The sequence below is a fragment of the Leuciscus leuciscus genome (genome assembly GCF_965113295.1).
Source record: "Leuciscus leuciscus genome assembly, chromosome: 23".
NCBI lineage: Eukaryota > Metazoa > Chordata > Actinopteri > Cypriniformes > Leuciscidae > Leuciscus > Leuciscus leuciscus.
This window is the reverse complement of record NC_138747.1, coordinates 7586002-7607622: the sequence shown is the minus strand read 5'-3', so window position 1 is coordinate 7607622 and position 21621 is coordinate 7586002. Positions and strand designations below refer to the sequence as shown.

Genomic DNA, 21621 nt, shown 5'->3' with positions numbered 1-21621 from the left:
ATCCAGGTGCAAAAAAATTATAATAAAAAATTGTAACCAAACACAACAAAAGAAAATCCAGGAACTGGGGAAAAACAGAACTGAAAACATCACAAATACACACATAACATCCACAAAGGACAACACCAGACAATGAACAAAGGAAACACTGGGGTATATACACAGGGAAGCTAACAAGGAACAAGGTGAGGGCAATCAATCACTATGGGAACAAACAAGGGAAACTATAGAAACAAAGTAAAACAGGAACTAAACTCAGGACGTGAACACTGGCAACAATGGGAACAGAAAATACACTTCAAAATAAAGTCCTAATAGCAAAAACAAGACACAAGAAACAGGGAACATGTAGCACCCAGGCATCATTTACATTTACATATGAAAATTAAATGTACTATATAACAGATCATAGTCATATAAATTTACTGCCAGTTCAGTTTAAATATATATTTTTTTTCTTTGATGTGCTTTGTGTGAGTGTGTACGTGTGTAGCATGAAGACAAACTTGAAATTGCACACCACATAATCAGCCTGTAACCTCTCATCATGACACCATTAAACCTTCAATCAACACTTAGAAATAACCCTCAGTCTCTTCCACAACAACACATTCTGTAGAGAATTAGTCAACTGCTCTTGCAAATGCTTTCCGTACAAATGAACATACGCTAATTTCAGATAACGTCTTTCCAAAGTAACCTGGAGGCTGGAGCAATGGCTATGGAGCAAGACCAGGGCTTCAGTTATTCTCCAGTTCATAGGTTATGCCAATTTGGGAATGAACCTCAAACATTTGTAAGATCATTCCGGATCCATATCCATTACACAACTACCAGGTAGCTATTATAAGAAGAATCATAGCAAAACAGTCTTAACCTTTAGAAAGAGCAAACATAATTTGAATTTACATTTATGTTTTTATAATCACCATCCAAAGCAACTTTGGTAAGAAAAATTACTAATTAAATAACATTATCATATTAATGGAAATTCCCTGGACAGATAGCTGAGTGTACACAATTAAGCAAACACTCAAATGCCAAGAACCACATATAAATTCAAGAATCTTCTCATTACATTGATACTGAAAAGAGTGATTAAAGCAATGCAACTGTCTTTACTCTGCTTTACTTTAACTACTTTCTAAATTATGTATAGTTTGTAGTTTGCAAGCTATAATTAGCTTTCCCCAAAACTGTGACCAAAGCAAATCAGCCAACAAGGGTATTCAAATGATCAATAACAAGAAGCACGGCTATTTGAAATGTGCTAATGTGTGTTAAAATAGTACACGGTTTGATTAAAGGTCAAAAAAGGAAATAAGACCTAGTTAGTTTTGGCCAAAAGTACTTTGAAGAGACATTTTGCTTTAGTCAAAGCACCACGTCTATCCGGCTAATTAGCAGGAACTTACATGACAGCCCAGAGGCAATATGGGAATAAACACGTCTTTGTTCAGAGCTAGTGACACTATAATGTGGTAAGTTTTTAGATTTCTTTCTGAGGGAAAGAAATTTTAATCTTGTTAACGGGCTCCAACAACCATTGCAAGCTGAGAATTATGGGAGTTCTCTTTTTAAGATAAACACATCTTCTTTAAGAACTTCACACTCTTGCACATTATTTTGGAAATTCTCTCTGATTAAAATTAATTTGAAAAAAAATATTTAAAATGATCAAAGCTGCCAAACTCGTCAAACTACAACAACAAAAAGTTTGGTTTAAACATAGCTCTTTGTTACACAGCCTTTGGTTGAGGAAAATGTGTTATATTGGGAGTAGGCCAGAGGGGAGAGAGATCTAATTTGGTATTCTCGTCGATTCCCCTGTATATTTGTCTGGAACAATCAGGTGATTACGGCAGCGGAGTTGGATGGCAAATCAATGGCATGCCTTTCCCAGTTGTTTCTCTCTCCCACCACCATCTCATCAGGAAGGCCAGATTCAGTTCAGACACACAGAACATACAATGCAATATGCTAAAGGTTAACAGAGCACAGGTCAACCGTAATCAGATTGCTTGAAAATGTCAGAAGAGGGCAGAATCCTTAAAACTGCACGGGCGCATTAAAGGGATAGCTCATCCGAAAATGACAATCATGTAATTTACTCAACCATTGTAATGTTTTTGCAACAAAGTCTTTTTACAAAAATCTATTAGGCCAATTCCTGGATCAGTTAGAACTCCGTTCCCAAATCTTTTGCAGCCATATGATCATTTTGTGTGAGAAATCAACCCAATCTCACGGCAATTCGTACGTATTTTACGAGGTAATTCGTACAAATTCATATGACCTCACTCTTACGAATTCGTACGATTTTTGTTAAATCGAACATATTTTACGAGTTGCCCAATTCGTATTCGTAAAATGACCTACTGAATGTACACCGTTGCACTTGACTCTTCAATGATACGGCTTGAAGAGTTTGCACCCTGTAATGAATGTGATGCACTAAAATGACAATGTACCACAAAATAATGTCAAGAAACGTCTTTATATTGGGCTGTCCTTATTGGCTACTTTCAAAAGCAAAGATACAACCTGACCAGTGTTGTTCGACTCGCTACCGAATGACTCTAATGAGCCGGTTCTTCTTTCTGAATCAAAAATATACAGCAAAACCAGTGTTGCCTGATTCCCGACACAAATGCCTCTTATGACCCTGTTCTTTTTAGTGAATAGTTTTAAAAAAAAAGTCAACTGGTCAAGTTACCAGTTTTAATCAGTCTGAAACCATGCGTAATTCACAGCATTAGTGGATCATTTATTTTATGCATAAGCAAAATTGACAGGCTATAACTGAACCCTACTGAATTGGAATTGAATTGAATCAATAGCTTCTGAATATAATCTGTATAGTTAAATAGCCGTGTGAGAAGTTCTTGTGCATGTACATATGTACGGGCTTTTGCTACATTTTTACTGAGATATTTTCTGTAAACTAGGTCTTATGTCTAGTAGATGTGTTTGAATGGACTCTAGCTTTGATTAAAAAACCCGAAGGACTATGTTCATCTTCATTTTTCACTTCACAGCTATACCCTAACGCCTGCTAATATACCAAGACATTACGTAAATGGCAGATTAGAGATGTTTAATAACTTCATCTAAATACAGCGAAGCAGGGAGTCTTCAATCAGGAGACCAGGGATGACATTTAAACCGGCACCTGAGCAAATTAAACCCAGAGAAGGTTAAGCTCTGTTAACACCATCGCAATGTCAAAAAATCCTGCATAAAGTTACTTTCCCATGCCTCTTTTATTTGACGTGGGATTCAGTGTGATGGCTCACAAAGCCAGGAGAGCTCTCATACTGTGCTCTGTCTGAAACGAATTATCTACTTTTAGCTTACCAGGATTTGTAGACAGAGTGAACAGCAAGAGAAATGGGACTTTGCCAGTGCGACCCCTTGGGGAGGGTTGTGAATCTGGTGCACTGTCGTCCCTTTATGTTCCTCAGAAGGCCTGGATGCAATGAAGACTTTTCTTATTAGGTGTTTTTGACAGGGTAATGGTGCAAGAAAGTTATCCCATTCTAGATGGAGTAAAGTTATAGGTTGTCTGTCAGATCCAAATTACTCCAATTAACCGGTTCTTCATTGTGTATCAAAATACAGTGTTGCCCGATTCCCGATACAAATGCCTTTAAAGGATTAGTTCACTTCAGGTTTAGGAATTAGGATTAGGACATTTTTCCGGTTCTTTTTAGAGACAATTTTTAAACAAGTCGAGTTACCAGTTTGAATCAGTCTGAAACCGTACCATGTGTAGGCTTCTGGTTGTTGAAAATGTAGCCACATAAATCCACTGTGGTTGTTTTGTGAGAACAAAGACAAAACATAAGGAAATGCAGAGGAGTTGTGAAGAGAGGATTTATCCTCGGCTTGGTTTGTGTATTTCCTCTCATGTTTTGTGGGTGTGTGTGGCGTTTATCGTGCAGCGATATTGCTCTTCTACTCTTATTTCCCACCGCCACCTGATTAACGCGATACCTGCTCGCTATTTCCTCTCCCTTTATAAGCAGCCCTTTCGTGTTTTGTCTGTGTCGGACCGTTCTCGTTTATCATGGTGTTTGTTCCTGTTATGCTCTTGTTTTCTCTCCTGTTTCCAGTTAGAATTACCCATCTTTATTTCCCGTGCTCCAAGCCATCATCCTTCAGTCACTCTGCCTTCATCTCTGCTGTCATCCATTTACCCCATTGCAGTTACTGCTGTGCCTGCCAAGCTTCATCATCATCATCATCAACTTCATCAAGACATTTGGATTACCTTTTCTGTTTACTGTCTATAATGATTCCTGATTTCATTATTAAACTTGATTTATTACATTTCCTGCACCTGGGTTCACTATCTACCAAAACAGGTAGTGATGGGAAACCGAGGCTTTCTGAAGCATTTGAGGCTTTCATCAAATTGTGCCGAAAAATGGTTCATTACTCGAAGCTTTTAACACAATGCGCATTAGCGACATCTGGTGGTCAGAATTGTTTTCTCCACCACATCTAACAAATTATCGCGGAGCAAAGGATATACGGTTTGTGAAAGCACGTGACCAAACAAAGCTTCAGAAGTCCGTGACATAAAAGAGTGGAATCAATCTGGGATCAATACAGTTCAATCTAATCTAATCTCAACTCATCTAAATGAATTTGTGTCAATGAGACCACAACTCATGTCGTGTGTAGTCTGGTCTTTTTTTTTTGACCAGCTGTAACAGGAGTACTGTATATGTTGCTTATTTTACTTCATTGATTGATTGATACTTCCCTCATGCTAAAAACTAAACATAGCACATACATTTTTTTTAGTGATTGGTTGTTTGTTGCTAATGCCAAGGTCTTGGGTCTGATTTCCATGAGATTTCAATGCAATGCTTTAAATTACAAAACAACTAGAGGACATTTACCTCCCAGATGACTTCTTGGTATAGGAAACATGTTTTACCACAGGAGCTTCCTCAAAATATGCCCAAAACTGAGTCAAACTTGCTATCACACTGATAAATGATGCAGTTAAACACTGGCATCTCAAACTCACAACATCTAATTCACCCCCCACATTTCAGAGGTTCATTACATGCTGTAGATTTAATGGCATTCTTAACTAAGATACCCGTAGAAGCATTTTCTTTCGGCCGTGTTCCTAAACCGTAAGAAAATGAGCCAGAAAAATCAATAGGTAAAGTAATTTCACTTCACTAGTGACTTCCAATCAAACACCAGCCCAAACAAAAACACTCAAGCACACTTTTCCCCCCCGATGCACAAGCCACGATATCACTTTTCTCCTGAATAAAACATGCGTCCCATTTAGATTCAGTTGGCTTCATCTTAGGGAGAGAGAGAGAGACAGAGAGAGAGAGAGAGATCTGGCCTGATGGGACGTAGAAAAGAAGCAACGTCTAGAAATAGTGTTGGCACAAAGAATCGACTTATTCATGGATAATTATGTCAATTATACAACTCTGAAATCCTGCTTCCTCTTTAGCTTAATAGCTTGCGACGAAGATGTCTGGTTGCATCCGAAATTCTCCACTTGAGAAAGTAAGTTCACAATCATAAACCAGCAACCAGCAGCTCAGCACCTGCCATGATGGGACTCCTCTCAATATGCTAATTAAGGAGACAAAAAGTTGAAGATTTGACAAGTAGAAGATGTCGAGAACACTTCTCGGTCACATAAGCTGGAGCATATATAGAAGAGACATCATTAATGCGAGCACACACATCCTAGCTGCACTTCAGACGTTTCCCTCTCTAAACTTCAGTGAAGAGAAAAGCAACTTTGATATCGGCTCAGCGGAGGAGCCATGTTTATATCGGATGAGTGGGCTACCATAATTTTCCTCGCCGGATCAATAATATTAATCAAAAAAGGGAACGAGGCTATGTTTGGACATGCAGAAACCCGATAAGCACGACTGCACCTGTGTTTCCACACACAGATCCCCGGCTCGGCGCTTGTCGCTTTCCTTTATCCACCCGGAAGGTTTTCTGTGTGTGACACATATTGACGTTTTCCATGCATACTGTCACCATGATAGATTTTCAGTCCTTTGCCATAACTCCCCGCAGTCCTGAACCTCACTGTTTCCATCAGTCTGTCTCTCTTTTCAACCTTCTTTCTTTCTCATACACACACAAATTGATCCAACACGTGCAGGAGAACCAAACGTCTACGGCAGTCAATCAATGCATCCTACCGTTGAATAACAAAGTCTAGCAAGTACGACTATTCCCACTCAGCATGAATAATTAAAGACGGCTACTTTTATGGACACAAGCTCTATATTTTCTTCTCTTACACTAGAATCAGCCTCTGAGCACAGCATGCTTTTCATACACCGTAATCAACAAACCAAATGCACTGCAGGCTCCAGAACAAATATCCTTTTTGATGTAAATCCTTAATTAGTAGACACTATACAATTCTGGCCTCCAGCTAGCCGTATCATAGCCTATATTTCAAAAATGTACTTAAGAATTTTTATGGTGCTTTCATTCAGGCACAACATAATCAATGAACAGGGACAGTAAAGTCTATTAGACCCAGCACGTCTATATAAAAATTAAAGATGTTTATTAAAAGGCCGCTCTGCGAAGAGAAACATTACCATAACATAAGGATGTAATTCAGGGTTGAAGGGACCAAATGGAATTATTTTGTCAATATGAAATCAAAATTGACCCTATTTACATTCTTGGTCTTTTTGTGTATGATCTTCAAACACCACATTCACTTTTTACAATCCAATATTAAATGTAATAATTTAGTCTATATGAAATAAACGATTTCCATTATGAGCATGGTTATTGGTACGTTATTTAAAATAAAATGTTTGTGTTCATAATCATCACTGTATTGTATCCAATAAATTCGGCCCAACATTTTTTGTCATTATATATGTATATAGACATATAGCCTATATGAGAAAAGATATAAATATATAACTCTTGTTAACTTAATCTTTTTATTATAAAGTTTTATGTATCTATTTATTTATTTTATTGTTATTATTTTACTTTTTGCACTGTCTAAACATTTCCACGGCCCCCTGGGGGTCCCTGAACACCACTTCAAAAATCCCTGTGCCAGAGCATATAGCCTATAGAAGAGCCATACATAACACACACACACACACACACACACACACACACACACACACACACACACACACACACACACAGGTTTCCATGGGGACTTTCCATAGACATAATGATTTTTTTTATACTGTCCAAACTGTATATTATATCCACCTATACTAACCCTATCCATCACAGAAAACTTTCTAACATTTATAAATGTTCAAAAAACATCATCTTGTATGATTATAGCTGCTTTCCTCATGGGAAGCAAAAAATGGCCCCACAAGGACAAGGATCTCGGGTATTGCCATCTTTGTGAGGACATTTTATGTCCTCATAATGTAGAGTTTACCAGGCCACATACACTCACACACACACAACCCGAATAGTGCGGATGACAATGTTCACGGAGGTTACAGCCGAGCCCGTGACGTCAAGCATTGTTGAAGATTATTTCTGAGGAAACTAACTAGTCAAATCCACCCTCTTCAATTGCTCTCTTTGAGAATTTTCTGAATGCCTCTTATTGTTCTTTGTCATTTCCTTCTCTCCTTTCATTTGAAAAGATTCCACAGAGGAGGAGATGCTCGCAGGGAAAAGACGAATTGCTGCAGCCCTCGAGAGCATAGAAATTAGCGCCGCTGAATGTAAATTACTGCCATTGTAAATGATGACAGAGGAGAGGCGACACCAGATAATATTTTTCTACTGTTCTCACTTCTGCTATTGAGCTACAGTAATAGAATCAGAGCTATTGTTTTATTTGTGATTAGAAGCACAGTTTTAGACGGTAAAACGGCGAGTCTGTTCAGTGATATTGAGAAGTTGTTCATTCAATCCAACCCACCCAATAGTATCCACTCTTACTGTGTTGCTTCTCTTTTCTCCAAATATTTCGAACAATTGATCCATGTTGCACCTCAGCTTTAATTCTAAAGGGAAACTAGAGGAAGAGGCAGAGTATTTAAAATGTTTCATGAGGACTGAATGTCTCTTTTCAAACGATATGCAACTTTTTTTTTGAAGACTTTCATCTATAAGTTTCAGGTCCTGTGTAACAGCGCCACCTGTTGACATTTTCCTAAAGAACACTGTTTATTACATAGGCCTACATCACATTCAAAGAATAATTCATCTAAAGTTGCAAATTAGTCACTATCCATGTTAGGTAAGTTACTTCAACAGTGTAATTAGATTACTGTGCTAATTACTCTTTCTAAAATGTATCGCATTAATTTCATATCAACCTCGACCAGATGAACAATACAAGGATAGACATGAAACTGCTCTTAATTCTTTCAAATAAATAATATAAAATTGCATTAATTATTCTCGAACTGACCTAAGAGAGGTTACATTAAAACATACATTTTAACATTTGACGTTAAAATTTGATGTTAAATCCTAAAATGTTTTCAAATGGAATAGTTCTGTAGTCTAGACAGTACTTAATTAAATTACATCAGACGTAACTGTGGATGGATCGTTGAATGTAAATGCATCTGAAGGCTGATTAAATACATAAATCTGTTAGTTTTGCACACTTGTATAACAGATTAAAAACTACATTACAAAAAAACAACAATATGACATCAGAAATAGTGCATACTTTATTAATATATTTGTAGATTTCGTACAGAACATAGTGAAATTTATTTAAAAGCTGCCAACAAGCGTATTAATACATATTTTGCCAAAATGCGTCATTCTGTGAATGCAGGCTGTGATGAATTCATAAGCTAGTTTTGCTATAGGTCTAAATATTGCTGTAAAGTAAAATGAAATGACTGTAATTAAAGAGCATTTAAAAAAAAGTAACAAATAAAATCAGCACATACTGTAGCTAAATGCACAAACACACAAAATATAATGTATAGAGTAGAAATGTAGTGAGGTTTTTTAAAATGTCTTTCATACTTAAAAATAGATGAAATCAACCGTTACAAGGACAGTCAAATCATGTTTAAGTTCAGTCGATTGTTACATAAATCAAAAGCAATTGCTGTCGATGTAAATAACAAAACACGAGGGGTGAGTTCATTATATTTGAAGAGTATAAAAAGCATTTTTTCTCCAGAAAAATAAGGCAGGCGTGTCATAAAACTAAACGTATAAAACGAAATGAAAAAGACAAGGATGTTATGATGCACGACAGTCAACAGTTCATAAACCTCTTAGAAGAAATACAAGTGGTGTATTTTATTGCATATTTCGAGAACACAGCAAGGGCTTTAATAAAGCACGATCATTTAAGTTGAGAAGGAGATTACACAGCCTGAGCACTTTGTTCAGTCGAGCGAAGAGTTTGGTTTAGAGGTTGTCGTGTTCCTCCAGACTCATTACATCATGCATTAACTTTTGATCCCCTGTCTGACAGAAATATGTGAGGCTTGAGCATACATTAAATATCAAATACAACTCTTAGATCAATAGATCAAAGTCGGACCCAGGGTCAGACACAGGAAGGGTTTCAGCCTTGAGAAAAAGTTCTGTGGCATTGCATACGAGGAAACAAATGTCAAAAACATGCTCTGAACAGTGTGACTACAACTAGCATTATCTTCATAAACATGCAAGTACATATATATCAATAAACAATATAAAAGTATTTGGTTTTGGTTGCATTGTGTTAAGAAACAAGAACAATCTGTTGGAACGAGACCAAAGAAAATCTGCTGGCTACTTTCCATCATAGAACGATAAAGTAAGACACAAGTGAAAACTAATCCGAAATGAAATGCGGTCCAGATTTTGTTTGGTCTCCATTCATTCTTAAAGCACCAAAGATGGCGAGGAGATCTACTTGCGGCCCAAGGTCTCTGCAAGCTTCTTGAGTCTCTTCTTCAGCTCCAGAGGAAACTTCTCGTAACACTTCTTACACACTGGCTTCATGTCGAACTCCACAAACTTGTTCCTAAAAACACAAATCTTGCTTTTAGGAACGTGCTTTCTAACACGTTTAGGCCAGACACATATAATATGCAAGTATGCAACCCATTTCATTTAATTACAGTGCTCTTTATGTGTTTTTTATTGTTCATTAAAACTATTCAAAATAACAATTCAAAATATTAAACCATATAATAGAATATAAACAATACTATTATATAGTACAATAATAAATAACACTGTATTATATACATGATATAGTGTTTCAGCAGTTGCATAAATTCATTTGCATTATATGTGCATATTTTATGTAAAAACTTTGAGGGCAATGGGTCTATGAATGACCAAAAAAATGGGGGGAAAAAAACATCAATATGATGATGAATATCAAAAATATGATAATGCTGAACTGAAAAATGAACACTGGAAAACAGGGATGCACCGGCATTCAAATTCTGGCTGACACTGATAATTATTCTGATGTTATGGCTAATAACCAATAAAAAAATTTTTTTAATGTAATAAATAAATAAATAAATAAAACATTAATAAAACAATAAAAACATTGCAACAATTGATGTTAGGCATCACATTATAGAATGAAACATACAGAATTAAAAAGTTATATAAATTTTGAAGTTTGCTGAAGATTACATTCCAGTGTTATTAAATGATTCATATTTTTAAAGTTTAAATTAAAGTTGACAGTATAGGTAGATTTTCCATCTAAATTAAGGTAAAAAAATTAAAAATATGCATGCACAATTAAATATCCAATACTGACTGAAGCTCTTAAGAAAAACAGTATCAGCCGATAACTGACATGTCCATCCCTACAGGAAAACATTTTTGAAAGGAATACATAAAAGACACTAAATAAACGGTGAGGTTGAAAACACTAACCAATGATAAAGAACGAGTGAAGCAGATGAGCATGAAGAAGGAAAAAGAGAGAAAAGGGTTACAGACAGACGGCGATGGCTTTCTTTCGGCGTTCGCGAGAGTCGCGTTCACGTTTCGCCAAGCGCCGTTTCAGCTCTTCCGGCAGGCGTTCGTAACACTGTTTACACACTGGCTTCAGGTCCACCTCCACAAATCTGTCCCTGCAGGGCCACCGTCAGGCACAGTGAGGGACGAAAGAGGAGAAACAGGCGAAAAGGAGGGGAAATTGGATGGAAAATTGGGTTTGAAGTGGGAGAGAGGAAGAGAAATGGAATGTGGGAGCATTTTGAGAGCGGAGGAGAGAATTGAAGGAGACAGAAGTAGAGAATACAAGAGTTAGCAGGACAGAAAGGTTAGTTATGATCCTAACTTCACAGCACCCGGGAGACTCAATTTAAAGACACTTCTGAACAAATTTAAACAGAGCTAGCGAAAAGCCACAAACAGAAAAAGGAAAGTGGGGTAGATTGTGATATCGGATGAGTTTGTGTGTGTAAAATCACTTACTTGAGAGTGAGCTTGGTGTTACAGGTCGAGCACGAGAAGCAATTCACACACCAAGCCTTGTTCAGAGCCGACACCACTGAGAGAAAACACAAAAGCATCTTAACAACTCACAACAGCAGTTCCAGTAGCCATAACTACTGCACTACAAAGCATTATTAGTTTTTGCTATTATATAAAAACTGAAGCTTTAAAGGTTGAGAACTAAATGTCAATATCATGTTCAAGTAAACAGCAATTACCGTCTCCTTCGATCACACGGTTGCAATGGTAACAAACATCACCAAAGAGCTGCACAACAGACACAACACACACTCGCATTAAAAGCTAAAAGTTTCATTATCCATAATGTTTATAAATAATAGATTTTTGGGGGGGAACAAAAGAGGCTTTGAAAGAGGAGTCAGGCCTGCGTCACCTGGTTGTAGTGAGTCTCGCAGTAAGCAAGACCTTTTCTCTCGTAATGACGGTGTCCCAGGAAAGGCTTCTCGCATTTGGCACAGACAAAATGCTGCAAACACACACAAATATACAAGCTGTCAGTGTGAAGCTCAAATATAAACTACCATTCAAAAGTTTGAGGTAAGACTTTTGCTCAAGTCTTAAGCTCACCAATGCTGAATTTATTTAATTTAATAAAACATACATATAAATATAAGGCATATAAAATCTAAAACAGTAATACTGTAAAATATTATTTGTAATACATTTTTTAAAGCTGAATTTTCAGCATCATTTCTCCAGTCAACAGTTTCGCATGATCCTTCAGAAATCCTTTTTGAAACATTTGTAACATTATAGATGTCACTTTTGATCAATTTAGCGCATCCTTCCTGAATAAAAGTATTAATATCTTTTTTAAAAATCCCACTGACCCCTAACTGTATGATTGAACAGTAGTGTATGATAGAAGAGATCTAATGTGACCAATTCAGTGTCAGAGGCAGTGTCGAATCACACAGCGGACACCTCATGCACACGCACATTGAAAAAAAGATTGGTATAATATTGTCTTAATTGGTCAAAATTAAATAGATATTATTCAATTCAGTATAGGGTTGTCACAATTTCAACATTTCAGGAGTCAAAAATAATATGCTAATCGTTTTTTAATATGCTGAACACACTCCTTTAAATAAACAATTAAAAATGAATTAAAAAATATTAAAACAACATGAAGCCTATTTCTCTATTTTTTCAAGCAATTATTCAAGTAAACAGTCAGTAATAAACAAATTACAAGCAATAGAACAAATTAAACAAACAGAACAAAGAAATAGAACAAATTAAATAAAAGCAGCTTGAAGCTTATTACAGTCTTGAAATACCACTAATAAAATACTAACTGAAATATCACTAGTAAAATGACCCCCGACATGATTGTAAAGCGCTTTGGGTGTACAGTAGTACATATGAAAGCACTATATAAATGCCTCATTCATTCATTCATTACTAATAAAATATCTCTTTTAATTTTTTTACTACATATTATATAAAAAACATTAATATTGATCTGATGCATTTTGCAGTTTGACTGTGTGCTTCTCCTTTTCTACTATATAATTGTTTGATTTATATTACAAATATCATATGTGGCAGGAAAGAAAGGCCTCATGGACACCCGATATCCCATTCCCAGATCCGCTTACATACATCTAAGACGTTACTTATGATGTTTGCATTGATACCTAGTCAAGGCTGGCATTTTGACCCGAAACAGTTTTCCGTTTTATTTTGTTTATTAACTAGCATCCCTGATTAAAAACATATTCAGCTACATCCATGAATTGTGCTAGAAATTTGTCACTGTGTTGAATATTTTATTTGCTTAAAATAAAAAAAGAAAGCACACGAACCTCGACGTGCCACTGTTTGCCCATGGCATTGACCACACGGCCCTCGATTGGACGCCTGCACGCTCCACAGATCGGCACACCCATCTTATCATGGCAGGGGAGGCAGTAGAGTTCACCTTTCAGCTCGCGAGCATCCGCAGTCAGCTCCTTACTGTAAAACACACAACCTCCAAATCACATCACTTTCAGTAAGTGGACACAGCAGAGGAGTCACTTGGTGCCGTACTGACCCGCAGTTGCTGCAGTTGAAGTGATCGGGATGGTAGGGGTCATTTTTGAAAATAAGGGGGTTTTCCTCAATGATGGCGTGACACTTCTGACAGATGTACTTCCCGAGGCCCCGAGCTTTCTCGCGGTTATGACACGGACGACAGAGATGGCTGGAAAACACAGACATGCACATCAGCCAATCAGAACACACGGACAGCAACTTTCTGATTATTTGTATTTACATGCATCAATTTGGCCCCGTACACAATCAGAGCTAAAGAACATCTCAAAGGGATGACTAAGGCTGGTAGGACTACAAAAATTGTGTATTAAAGAAACAAAACTGCTCATGAGAATAAAAATATTTAATTAAAGGATTAGTTCACTTCAATATAAATCCTGTCATCATTCACTCACCCTCAATTTGTTTCAAACCTGTATGAATTTCTTTCTTCTGCTGAACACCAAAGATATTTTGAAGAATGTCGGTAACAGTTGATGGACCCCATTGACTTCCACTGTATTTTTTTTTCCTACTATGGAAGTCAATGGGGTCCATCAACTGTCTGGTTACCGACATTCTTCAAAAGTAATGAGTAAATGACATAATTTTCATTTCGAAGTGAACTACTCTTTTAATGAAATCATAATTTCATCAGTGGGCTGATACTAGACCAGTTTTCACATCAAACTGAACGTATGGAGCCTGTCAATCACATGCTCACGGTCATCCCTCATTGGCTATAAACTCACCGGCCGGCGTTCTTGACGAATCCAACATCGGCGAGCACGGCTTGGCAGATATCACAGCAGAAACAGTCAGGGTGCCAGCTGTTATTCATGGCCTTAATCACACGCCCAATTATAAATTCTCCTGTGGGAATATGAGGGACACAATTCACAATTAGCACAGTCAATAACATCACCTGTTCGAGTGTTTATGCATGTGCGTCTCTTACCACATTGGTGACAACAGGGAGCAAACAACATCTGGAAATCATGCTCACAGTATTTCCTTCCCTCAAACTATGGACAAAAGAGAGAAAAAATTAAACATAACACATCGGCTCTGGTGGGAATATGTCTCAAAGTCAATCAACTGCAAATTCTGAATTCAACTAGTAGACAAAACATACTGTAACTTCAAGATCTCAACACTTCACCCAGTTCAAAAAAAAATATTTACTAAATTTAAAACTTAAGGATCAGAGAGAGGGTGGGAAAAAAGTTATTTCATATATATATATATATAATTTGTTTTTATTATTATTATTTATAACAAATATTTAATATTAGATCTTATATCTGTTTGTTCCAGAAAAACCCATTATACAACAAATCTAACATTTTAATTCGACCTCCAGAACTTTCTTTAATTTAATAAAAAACAAAACAAAAGAAATGTAGGATATCACCGCTATAACCAGTAGGCTTCAAGATTAAATGCTACATGACAGGTTTAATGGAAGTACCTCGTAAAAGAGTCCTTCAGGAAACTGCTGGAAGCACTGGGCGCAGACGAAGCACTGTTCGTGATACAGCTCGCCATTGCTGTTGACAATTTTCTCCGCCGGGGCAAAGCCGCTTTTACACCGTTCGCACGAGGCGTTTGCCAGGGCATTGGCCATGTTGCTGTTAGAAACAGATCAATGTCAGGAGAAACAATCAGCAGCGTCTATGAACAGCTTTGATTTATCTATGGTAACAAACAAATGTATATGCAAGAATCACACTACTAACAAATGTTTGACGTCACAAACATGGGGGTTTAAAGAAATTTCTACTTTTATTCATCAAGAATGCATTGAATTGATCAAAGTGTCAGAATAGATGTTTATAATGTTGTTACAAAAGATTTCTATTCTGAATTCTGAAAAAAATGTAATTACAAAAATAATAATTTTCAACAAAAATATCAAGCAGCACAATTTTTTTTCCAACATAATAATAAGAAATGTTTCTTGAGCAGCAAATCAGCATATTAGAATGATTTCTGAAGGATCATGTGACACTGAAGAGTGAAGACTGGAGTAATGATGCTGAAAATTCAGCTTTGCATCACAGGAATAAATTACATTTTTAAATATATTCAAATATAAAAGTGTTATTTTAAATTGTAAAAAATGTTTCACTATATTACTGTTTTTGATTTTAAAAAATGCTTCTTACCGACCCTAAACGTTTAAATGGAATTGTATATAACTTCATTCATTCACTAATATATTGGCCAGGTAAATTAGCTGATAAATGCTGGCATTTAATTTCCTCAATTTTGCATGTGTCTTTAATATTATTAAATTGTGTTACATCTGTATCAGTATCATATCATCATTTGCTCTCCTGCTCTCGAGAGTGATTCAAGATGATGTTTCTCTAAACAAAAGTCCCATGATGTAGTCTTGTCTGGCACTTTGCGAGATATTAAGTTACACCGTTTAGGAGCGACCGGGCAAGACTTCAACCAATGTTTACATCACACAAACAGAATTAGCCTGTCGTGGCCTGTGGTCACTGCCAGACAAGATCCCAAATGACTCAGTGATTCCCTGCACAGACATCTCTCCTCTGACATCACAGGTCATGTGGCTATTAGAGGATGGATCGTCTTTACAGCTTCCCCACACTCCCTTCACAGCGTTAAAGCAGACTGACTATTCCAAGGACACATTTCCTAATATGGTGCTTTGAAAAGAAAAGACCTGCTTGTGTACCAACACACTGTAGATGTAAAAATAGATCATTTGTGTGTTTAAGAGATGGAGACTGTTTTATGTCAGGTCTTATCATATGCAAGAGCTCACAGAACAACAGTGGAGGTCTCACACTACTGTGTGAGGAAGCTGGAGCTGTGCCATCTGTGTGTGTGTGTGTGTGTGTGTGTGTGTGTGTGTGTGTGTGTGTGTGTGTGTGTGTGTGTGTGTGTGTGTGTGTGTGTGTGTGTGTGTGTGTGTGTGTGTGTGTGTGTGTGTGTGTGTGTTCTGGAAGTATGACGACACATTCCCAGTTTATCCAACATGCATTTAGGAAGAATATACTATGTGGCATACAAAGTTTCAAAAATAAATGTTTTGGGTAACATTTTGCATTAAGGTTTTATTTTTTAACATTATTTAACAGCATTTGTTAATCTTAGTCAATGGTAATTTCAACATTTACTAATGCATTTTTTTTTTTATATGTATTTTTAACATTAGTTAATGTACTTGCATGTGACCTAACATTAACAAACAATGAACAAAGATAATACATGCCTCAAAAATATATTGTTCATTGTTAGTTTATGTTTGCAAATGAGACCTTACTGTAAAGTGTTACCAATTTATTCAACTTCTCTATGAAGTATTTCACTAGTGTTCTTAGACCTAGAAATAAGTCTCTTATGCTCAATCAAGGCTGTGGTTATTTGATCAAAAATACAGTAATATTGTGATTGTGAAATATTATTACAATTTAAGAATAACTCGACCTGTCACGCGATCCTTCTAATCATTCTAATATGCTGAATTTGCTGCTTATTAAGAAACATTTCTAATTATTATCAAGGTTGAAAACAGTTGTGTTGCTCAATATCTTTAAGGAAACTGATAAATTTTTTCAGAATTCTTTGATGAATAGAAAGTTAAAAGAACAGCATTTATTCGAAATATATAGATCTTTTGCAACATTACAAATGTCTTCAAATTGAATGTGTAAATAATTCCATCCCTTAACACTATTAAGACATGATAATTGTCAGTTTTTAAGGAGCTCAGGATCATCTCAGGAAGCAGATTACATCCATGTTTTCCCAAAAGATCTGATAGTCTGTGGGAGCATACAGATCAGGAATGTTTGGGAATTTGGTCTCCAGAAAAGCAAAACGTCAAAAGCACAGACATCACAAAACATCTGAGAAAGCATTTGAAGGATGAGGAGCACATAGCAGCACTCCAGAAATACTATGAATTTTAATAAATAAATTATAAATAAAATTCATGTTATTTGTTAACTTATATCAACGTATGCTATTATATAGACCGTTAACTGCAGTATGATAGGGCTTGTCTAAACATTTGTGGTGTGTTGAATGTCTTTCCAGCTCAGTGTGTTGAATGTCTTTCCAGCTCAGTGTGTGTGTGTGTGTGTGTGTGTGTGTGTGTGTGTGTGTGTGTGTGTGTGTGTGTGTGTGTGTGTCCCAGAAAAACTCAACTAGGGAGGCTAATTAGCTTAGCATCCGCCCTTATCTAGCAACCCATACCATTTTAGTTATTCTCTCTATATAAAACAAAGATTTAACACTAAACGTTACAGTTTAACAGTAATTAAAGAGATAGGGTGGGGGGGGGGGAAAGAAAGAAGAAAAGTAATAAAGTAAACAATAAAACTGTTAGATATCAGCTGCATCTCTGGCTAGAGAGGAAGATTTATCTATAACATATTTTTAAAAAATCTATTTCAAACATCGTAACGTTACCTGCCCGTCATCTCTGCCACCCCCAGCATCCCCTACAGCACGACTTATCCTGAGAGACGATTCAGATTTTATTCGACAACATAAACGCCCCTCAGATCTGTTGCTTTTCCACTTTTTCCCTTCACTCTAAGATAAAGATGTTTTCCTGAAAAACAGACTATCCACTCAGCTCGCTTTTCCGGGTTAGATCACGTGCTGCTCGGCTAGACTTCTGATTGGATGATTGCATGAATCAGTTACTCTGCTATGCAGAACTTAGAAATATTGGGTTCAATAACATAACATAACATAACATAACATAACATAACATAACATAACATAACATAACATAACATAACATAACATAATAGTCTTTCTTCAAATAATCAATATCAGAAATAATCAAGCGTACGAAGTATGATAAATACATTAGATTTTATATAACGGTCACTCAGAAATAGTTATTTTGTTAAGTTGCAACACACACACAAAAAAAATTTAAGTCCTCTATAAAATGCACATATATTTGATATATATTAATTTTAAATTAGTTTATTAATATACAGTTTATTTAAAAATCAAAAAAAATATTTGAACAGCATTAAGGAATTTCGGTTTTTGCGCCCTCTTGTGGTGATTTTGCGCTGTTGCTAAAAAGTAGTGAAGGCGCTGGGAGAGAGTGGACAGGCTAGATTACAGGATAGAATTGAGCTACACACTTCTCTGACGTCAACACTGTTTAGCGCGTTCTATCAAACAGAGACTTATATGGCAATTGATGCGGGTAAGCCATAAAATCCTCTAATTCAAAGTAAGAATCCTCAGCCTACGGTTCAGTAAACTACTCCAGTCTTAACTGAATAGGAAAGACAGTTCTATTTTGGCAAATACACAGAGATATGTAGCGTTCCACATAAATTACAAAAAGTTAAGTTTTGAAAATGTATTATGCCACATATCCACCACACGAGGGCACTGTTGCAAAAATGAAGACAAAAATAACTTGGACACAGTTAATGTGAGGAAATACACAACATGTGGTTACTCTGCAAGTACAACCTGCTGTGTGCTGTGAACTATAGGTGAGCTGAAGCATCAATTAATCATTAAGTCACAAATCTATCTATCTATCTATCTATCTATCTATCTATCTATCTATCTATCTATCTTCACAAGAATAAGATCCAATAAAACATACAATTATACAAACAATGCATTAATGAAAGTGAAATACAGACAAAGAGAAAATACCAAATAAAAGCATAATATCAAAAGTTCAACAAGTAAATAGACAAATATAATAATTTCTAAATATTTTGATAAAAGGTACCCTAAAAAAATAAGCTTTAAGGGACGATTTAAAAACACTAAGGTATTATGCTTGGCTAATCTCAGCAGGCAGAAAATTCCAAAGTTCTGGAGCAATTGATGAAAAGGCCCTATCACCCATAGATTTTAAGCGAGTAAGCGGAACAACTAAAAGGGCAGCTTCAGAGGAGCGGAGATCACGCACTGGTGTGCAAGCGGTTAAAAGCTCAGAGAGATAATGAGGTGCCAATCCATGCAAAGCCAAGAAAATTTACCATGAGAATTTTTAAATCAGCATGGAATCTGACAGGAAGCCAGTGTAAAGTCTCCAAGACAGGAGTGATGTGATCCCTTGTCCTGTTTCCAGACAGGTTTCGAGCGGCTGAATTTGGACTCTACTGTAATTTATTTTTAGGGTAGCTTTTGAAACCCCGGCCAGCAAACCATTGCAATAATAAATGCGGGAAAATACAAAGATGTTAATTAACTTTTCAGCCACCAGGGATGACAACATAGGACACAATCTGGTAATATTTTTTAAGATGAAAAGATTATGTTCTGACAATGTTCTGAACATGAGGAACAAATGTTAAATGAGCATCAAATATCACCCCCAAATTGTTTTATTTTGTTTGAAATTCAAGTGTAGTGTCATACACTTAAAGTTAAAGACCCAGCCTTACACAGCTGGTGGGATGAACCACCGTCGGTGGAATTTCCAGACATCCATTTTTTATTCTCAGAAATACATTGAGAAAGAAAAGACACAGGCACATTAACATCAAGTTTTGAATGTATATAAACCTGGGTGGCATCTGCATAAAAGTGAAAGTTGAGACCAAGTGATCTTAAAAGTTGGCCAAGAGGAAAAATGAAGATGCTAAAAAGCAAAGGGCCCAAGATTGATCCCTGAGGAACACCAGACTGCACCACATAGTATCAGACCTGCAACCACCCATAGTGACAAACTGCTTTTGATCTGAAAAATAGGACTTAAACCAGCTTAATGCAGTATCAGAAACACCAAAGACTAAACAAGTAAGTCAAATTGAGTGATCAACAGTGTAGTCGAAAGCGGCACTAACATCAAGAAGAATCAAAATAGAAAGACAGACAGAATCAGAAGTGATTAACAATCTAGCTAGCAAAAAGTTGTCTATTAGACGTTAAAGAGACGTAAATCTTCAACATCTACTGTAATTATGACTTTTCAACGTTGAAAACAGGTCGATCTTCAACGTCTTGATGGAATATGTAAAACTCGTTAAATTTATTTGAGATAATAATGAACATGGTTTGGGAGTTTGTTTTTCTCCGTTATTTTAACCGGTATAACAGACTTATCCTGTCTTAGATGATCAGTTGAAAACACGTAGTGAAACAGTCCGGCCGAAACTACTTAGTTGAAATCACATCGTAAACCAGTCCAAGGCGGACTGACTTATTTTCAACCATATTTCAACGTTGAAAGATGGTAATTGTTTACTGGGAAGTCATTAGTGACCTTAACTAATGCTGTTTATCTATCTATCTATCTATCTATCTATCTATCTATCTATCTATCTGTCTATCTCTGTCTGTCTGTCTATCTGTCTGTCTGTCTGTCTGTCTGTCTGTCTGTCTATCTATCTGCATGTATATGTATAATATGTATGTATGTATAATATATATTAGGGTCTAATAATAATGTTTTGGTATTTTTACCAAAACATTTGCTTATTGGTACCCTAAATTTACACATAGGCCTAGTATTTTGAAAAAAGCCTTAGTCATGATTTTTGAAGGTGATATGTGCATTGTTAGCAGTTCACAAAAAGATGGCATCTCTTGCATCTTCAGCAACAGTCGGTCAAGGTGATAAACAGAAACAGCAGTTGATTGGCTGCTTCAGAGAGAGAGAGCACCATTGTTTATTAATGTGCTGGATAAAGAGCAGCCGTGTCTAATCTTTCTGTGATGCTTTCTAAGCTATAATCATGTAGACAGAAAAGCTGTTACTGGATTTTGTGTCTCTTTTAAACATTATAATTTTTTTGGCCTCTGTTTTTGCCCTTTAGTCTGAATTCATCACCCCCCTGGTGTCGTTGTCATGGAGACCCATGGATGCACAAAAGTACATCTGAAGTACTGTGTAAGAGAAATGCACGATTCCCTGATTCACATTCAGAGTTACATAAAGATGGTATAATAACCAGCAGGCCTATGGATGATCAAACATGAATATATGATATGAAATAAACAGATTCATAACACTGTTTATCTTCATATTACACAGATTTGTGTGTGTGAACACATGAACCAGTGTCTATATTATGTTTTTTCCAGATCTCGAATCAAATCTACAAATCTAGATCTAAATCACTCATTTATCTTTTTATTAAAAGGGCAAAT

General features: G+C 36.4%; 1 protein-coding gene and 1 long non-coding RNA gene across 2 annotated transcripts; one reads left to right on the top strand and one right to left on the bottom strand.

Moving 5' to 3' along the window:
* Positions 1 to 8676: 8676 nt before the first annotated feature.
* On the bottom strand, positions 8677 to 18093 carry lims1 (LIM and senescent cell antigen-like domains 1). Its single transcript, XM_082155613.1, has 10 exons — positions 17944 to 18093; positions 14963 to 15122; positions 14450 to 14516; positions 14244 to 14364; positions 13511 to 13660; positions 13281 to 13431; positions 11843 to 11935; positions 11667 to 11715; positions 11428 to 11503; positions 8677 to 10003 (listed from the first exon to the last, which is right to left on the bottom strand). Exons 1-10 carry the CDS (start codon positions 17970 to 17972, stop codon positions 9889 to 9891), a joined length of 1011 nt encoding a protein of 336 aa, XP_082011739.1. The 5' UTR covers positions 17973 to 18093; the 3' UTR covers positions 8677 to 9888.
* On the top strand, positions 15129 to 17811 carry LOC309487790. The gene is made up of 2 exons (XR_014201931.1): positions 15129 to 16381; positions 16476 to 17811. It is a non-coding gene; the product is annotated as an uncharacterized lncRNA (long non-coding RNA).
* Positions 18094 to 21621: the final 3528 nt, after the last annotated feature.

Coding starts and splice junctions, on each gene's coding strand:
- lims1 (XM_082155613.1), bottom strand. CDS start 17,972: ATGCTGGGGGTGGCAGAGATGACGGGCAG. Junction 14,517..14,962: donor CTGAAGGACTCTTTTACGAG/GTACTTCCATTA, acceptor TTTTGTCCATAG/TTTGAGGGAAGGAAATACTG. Junction 11,504..11,666: donor CCGTGTGATCGAAGGAGACG/GTAATTGCTGTT, acceptor GTTTTCTCTCAG/TGGTGTCGGCTCTGAACAAG.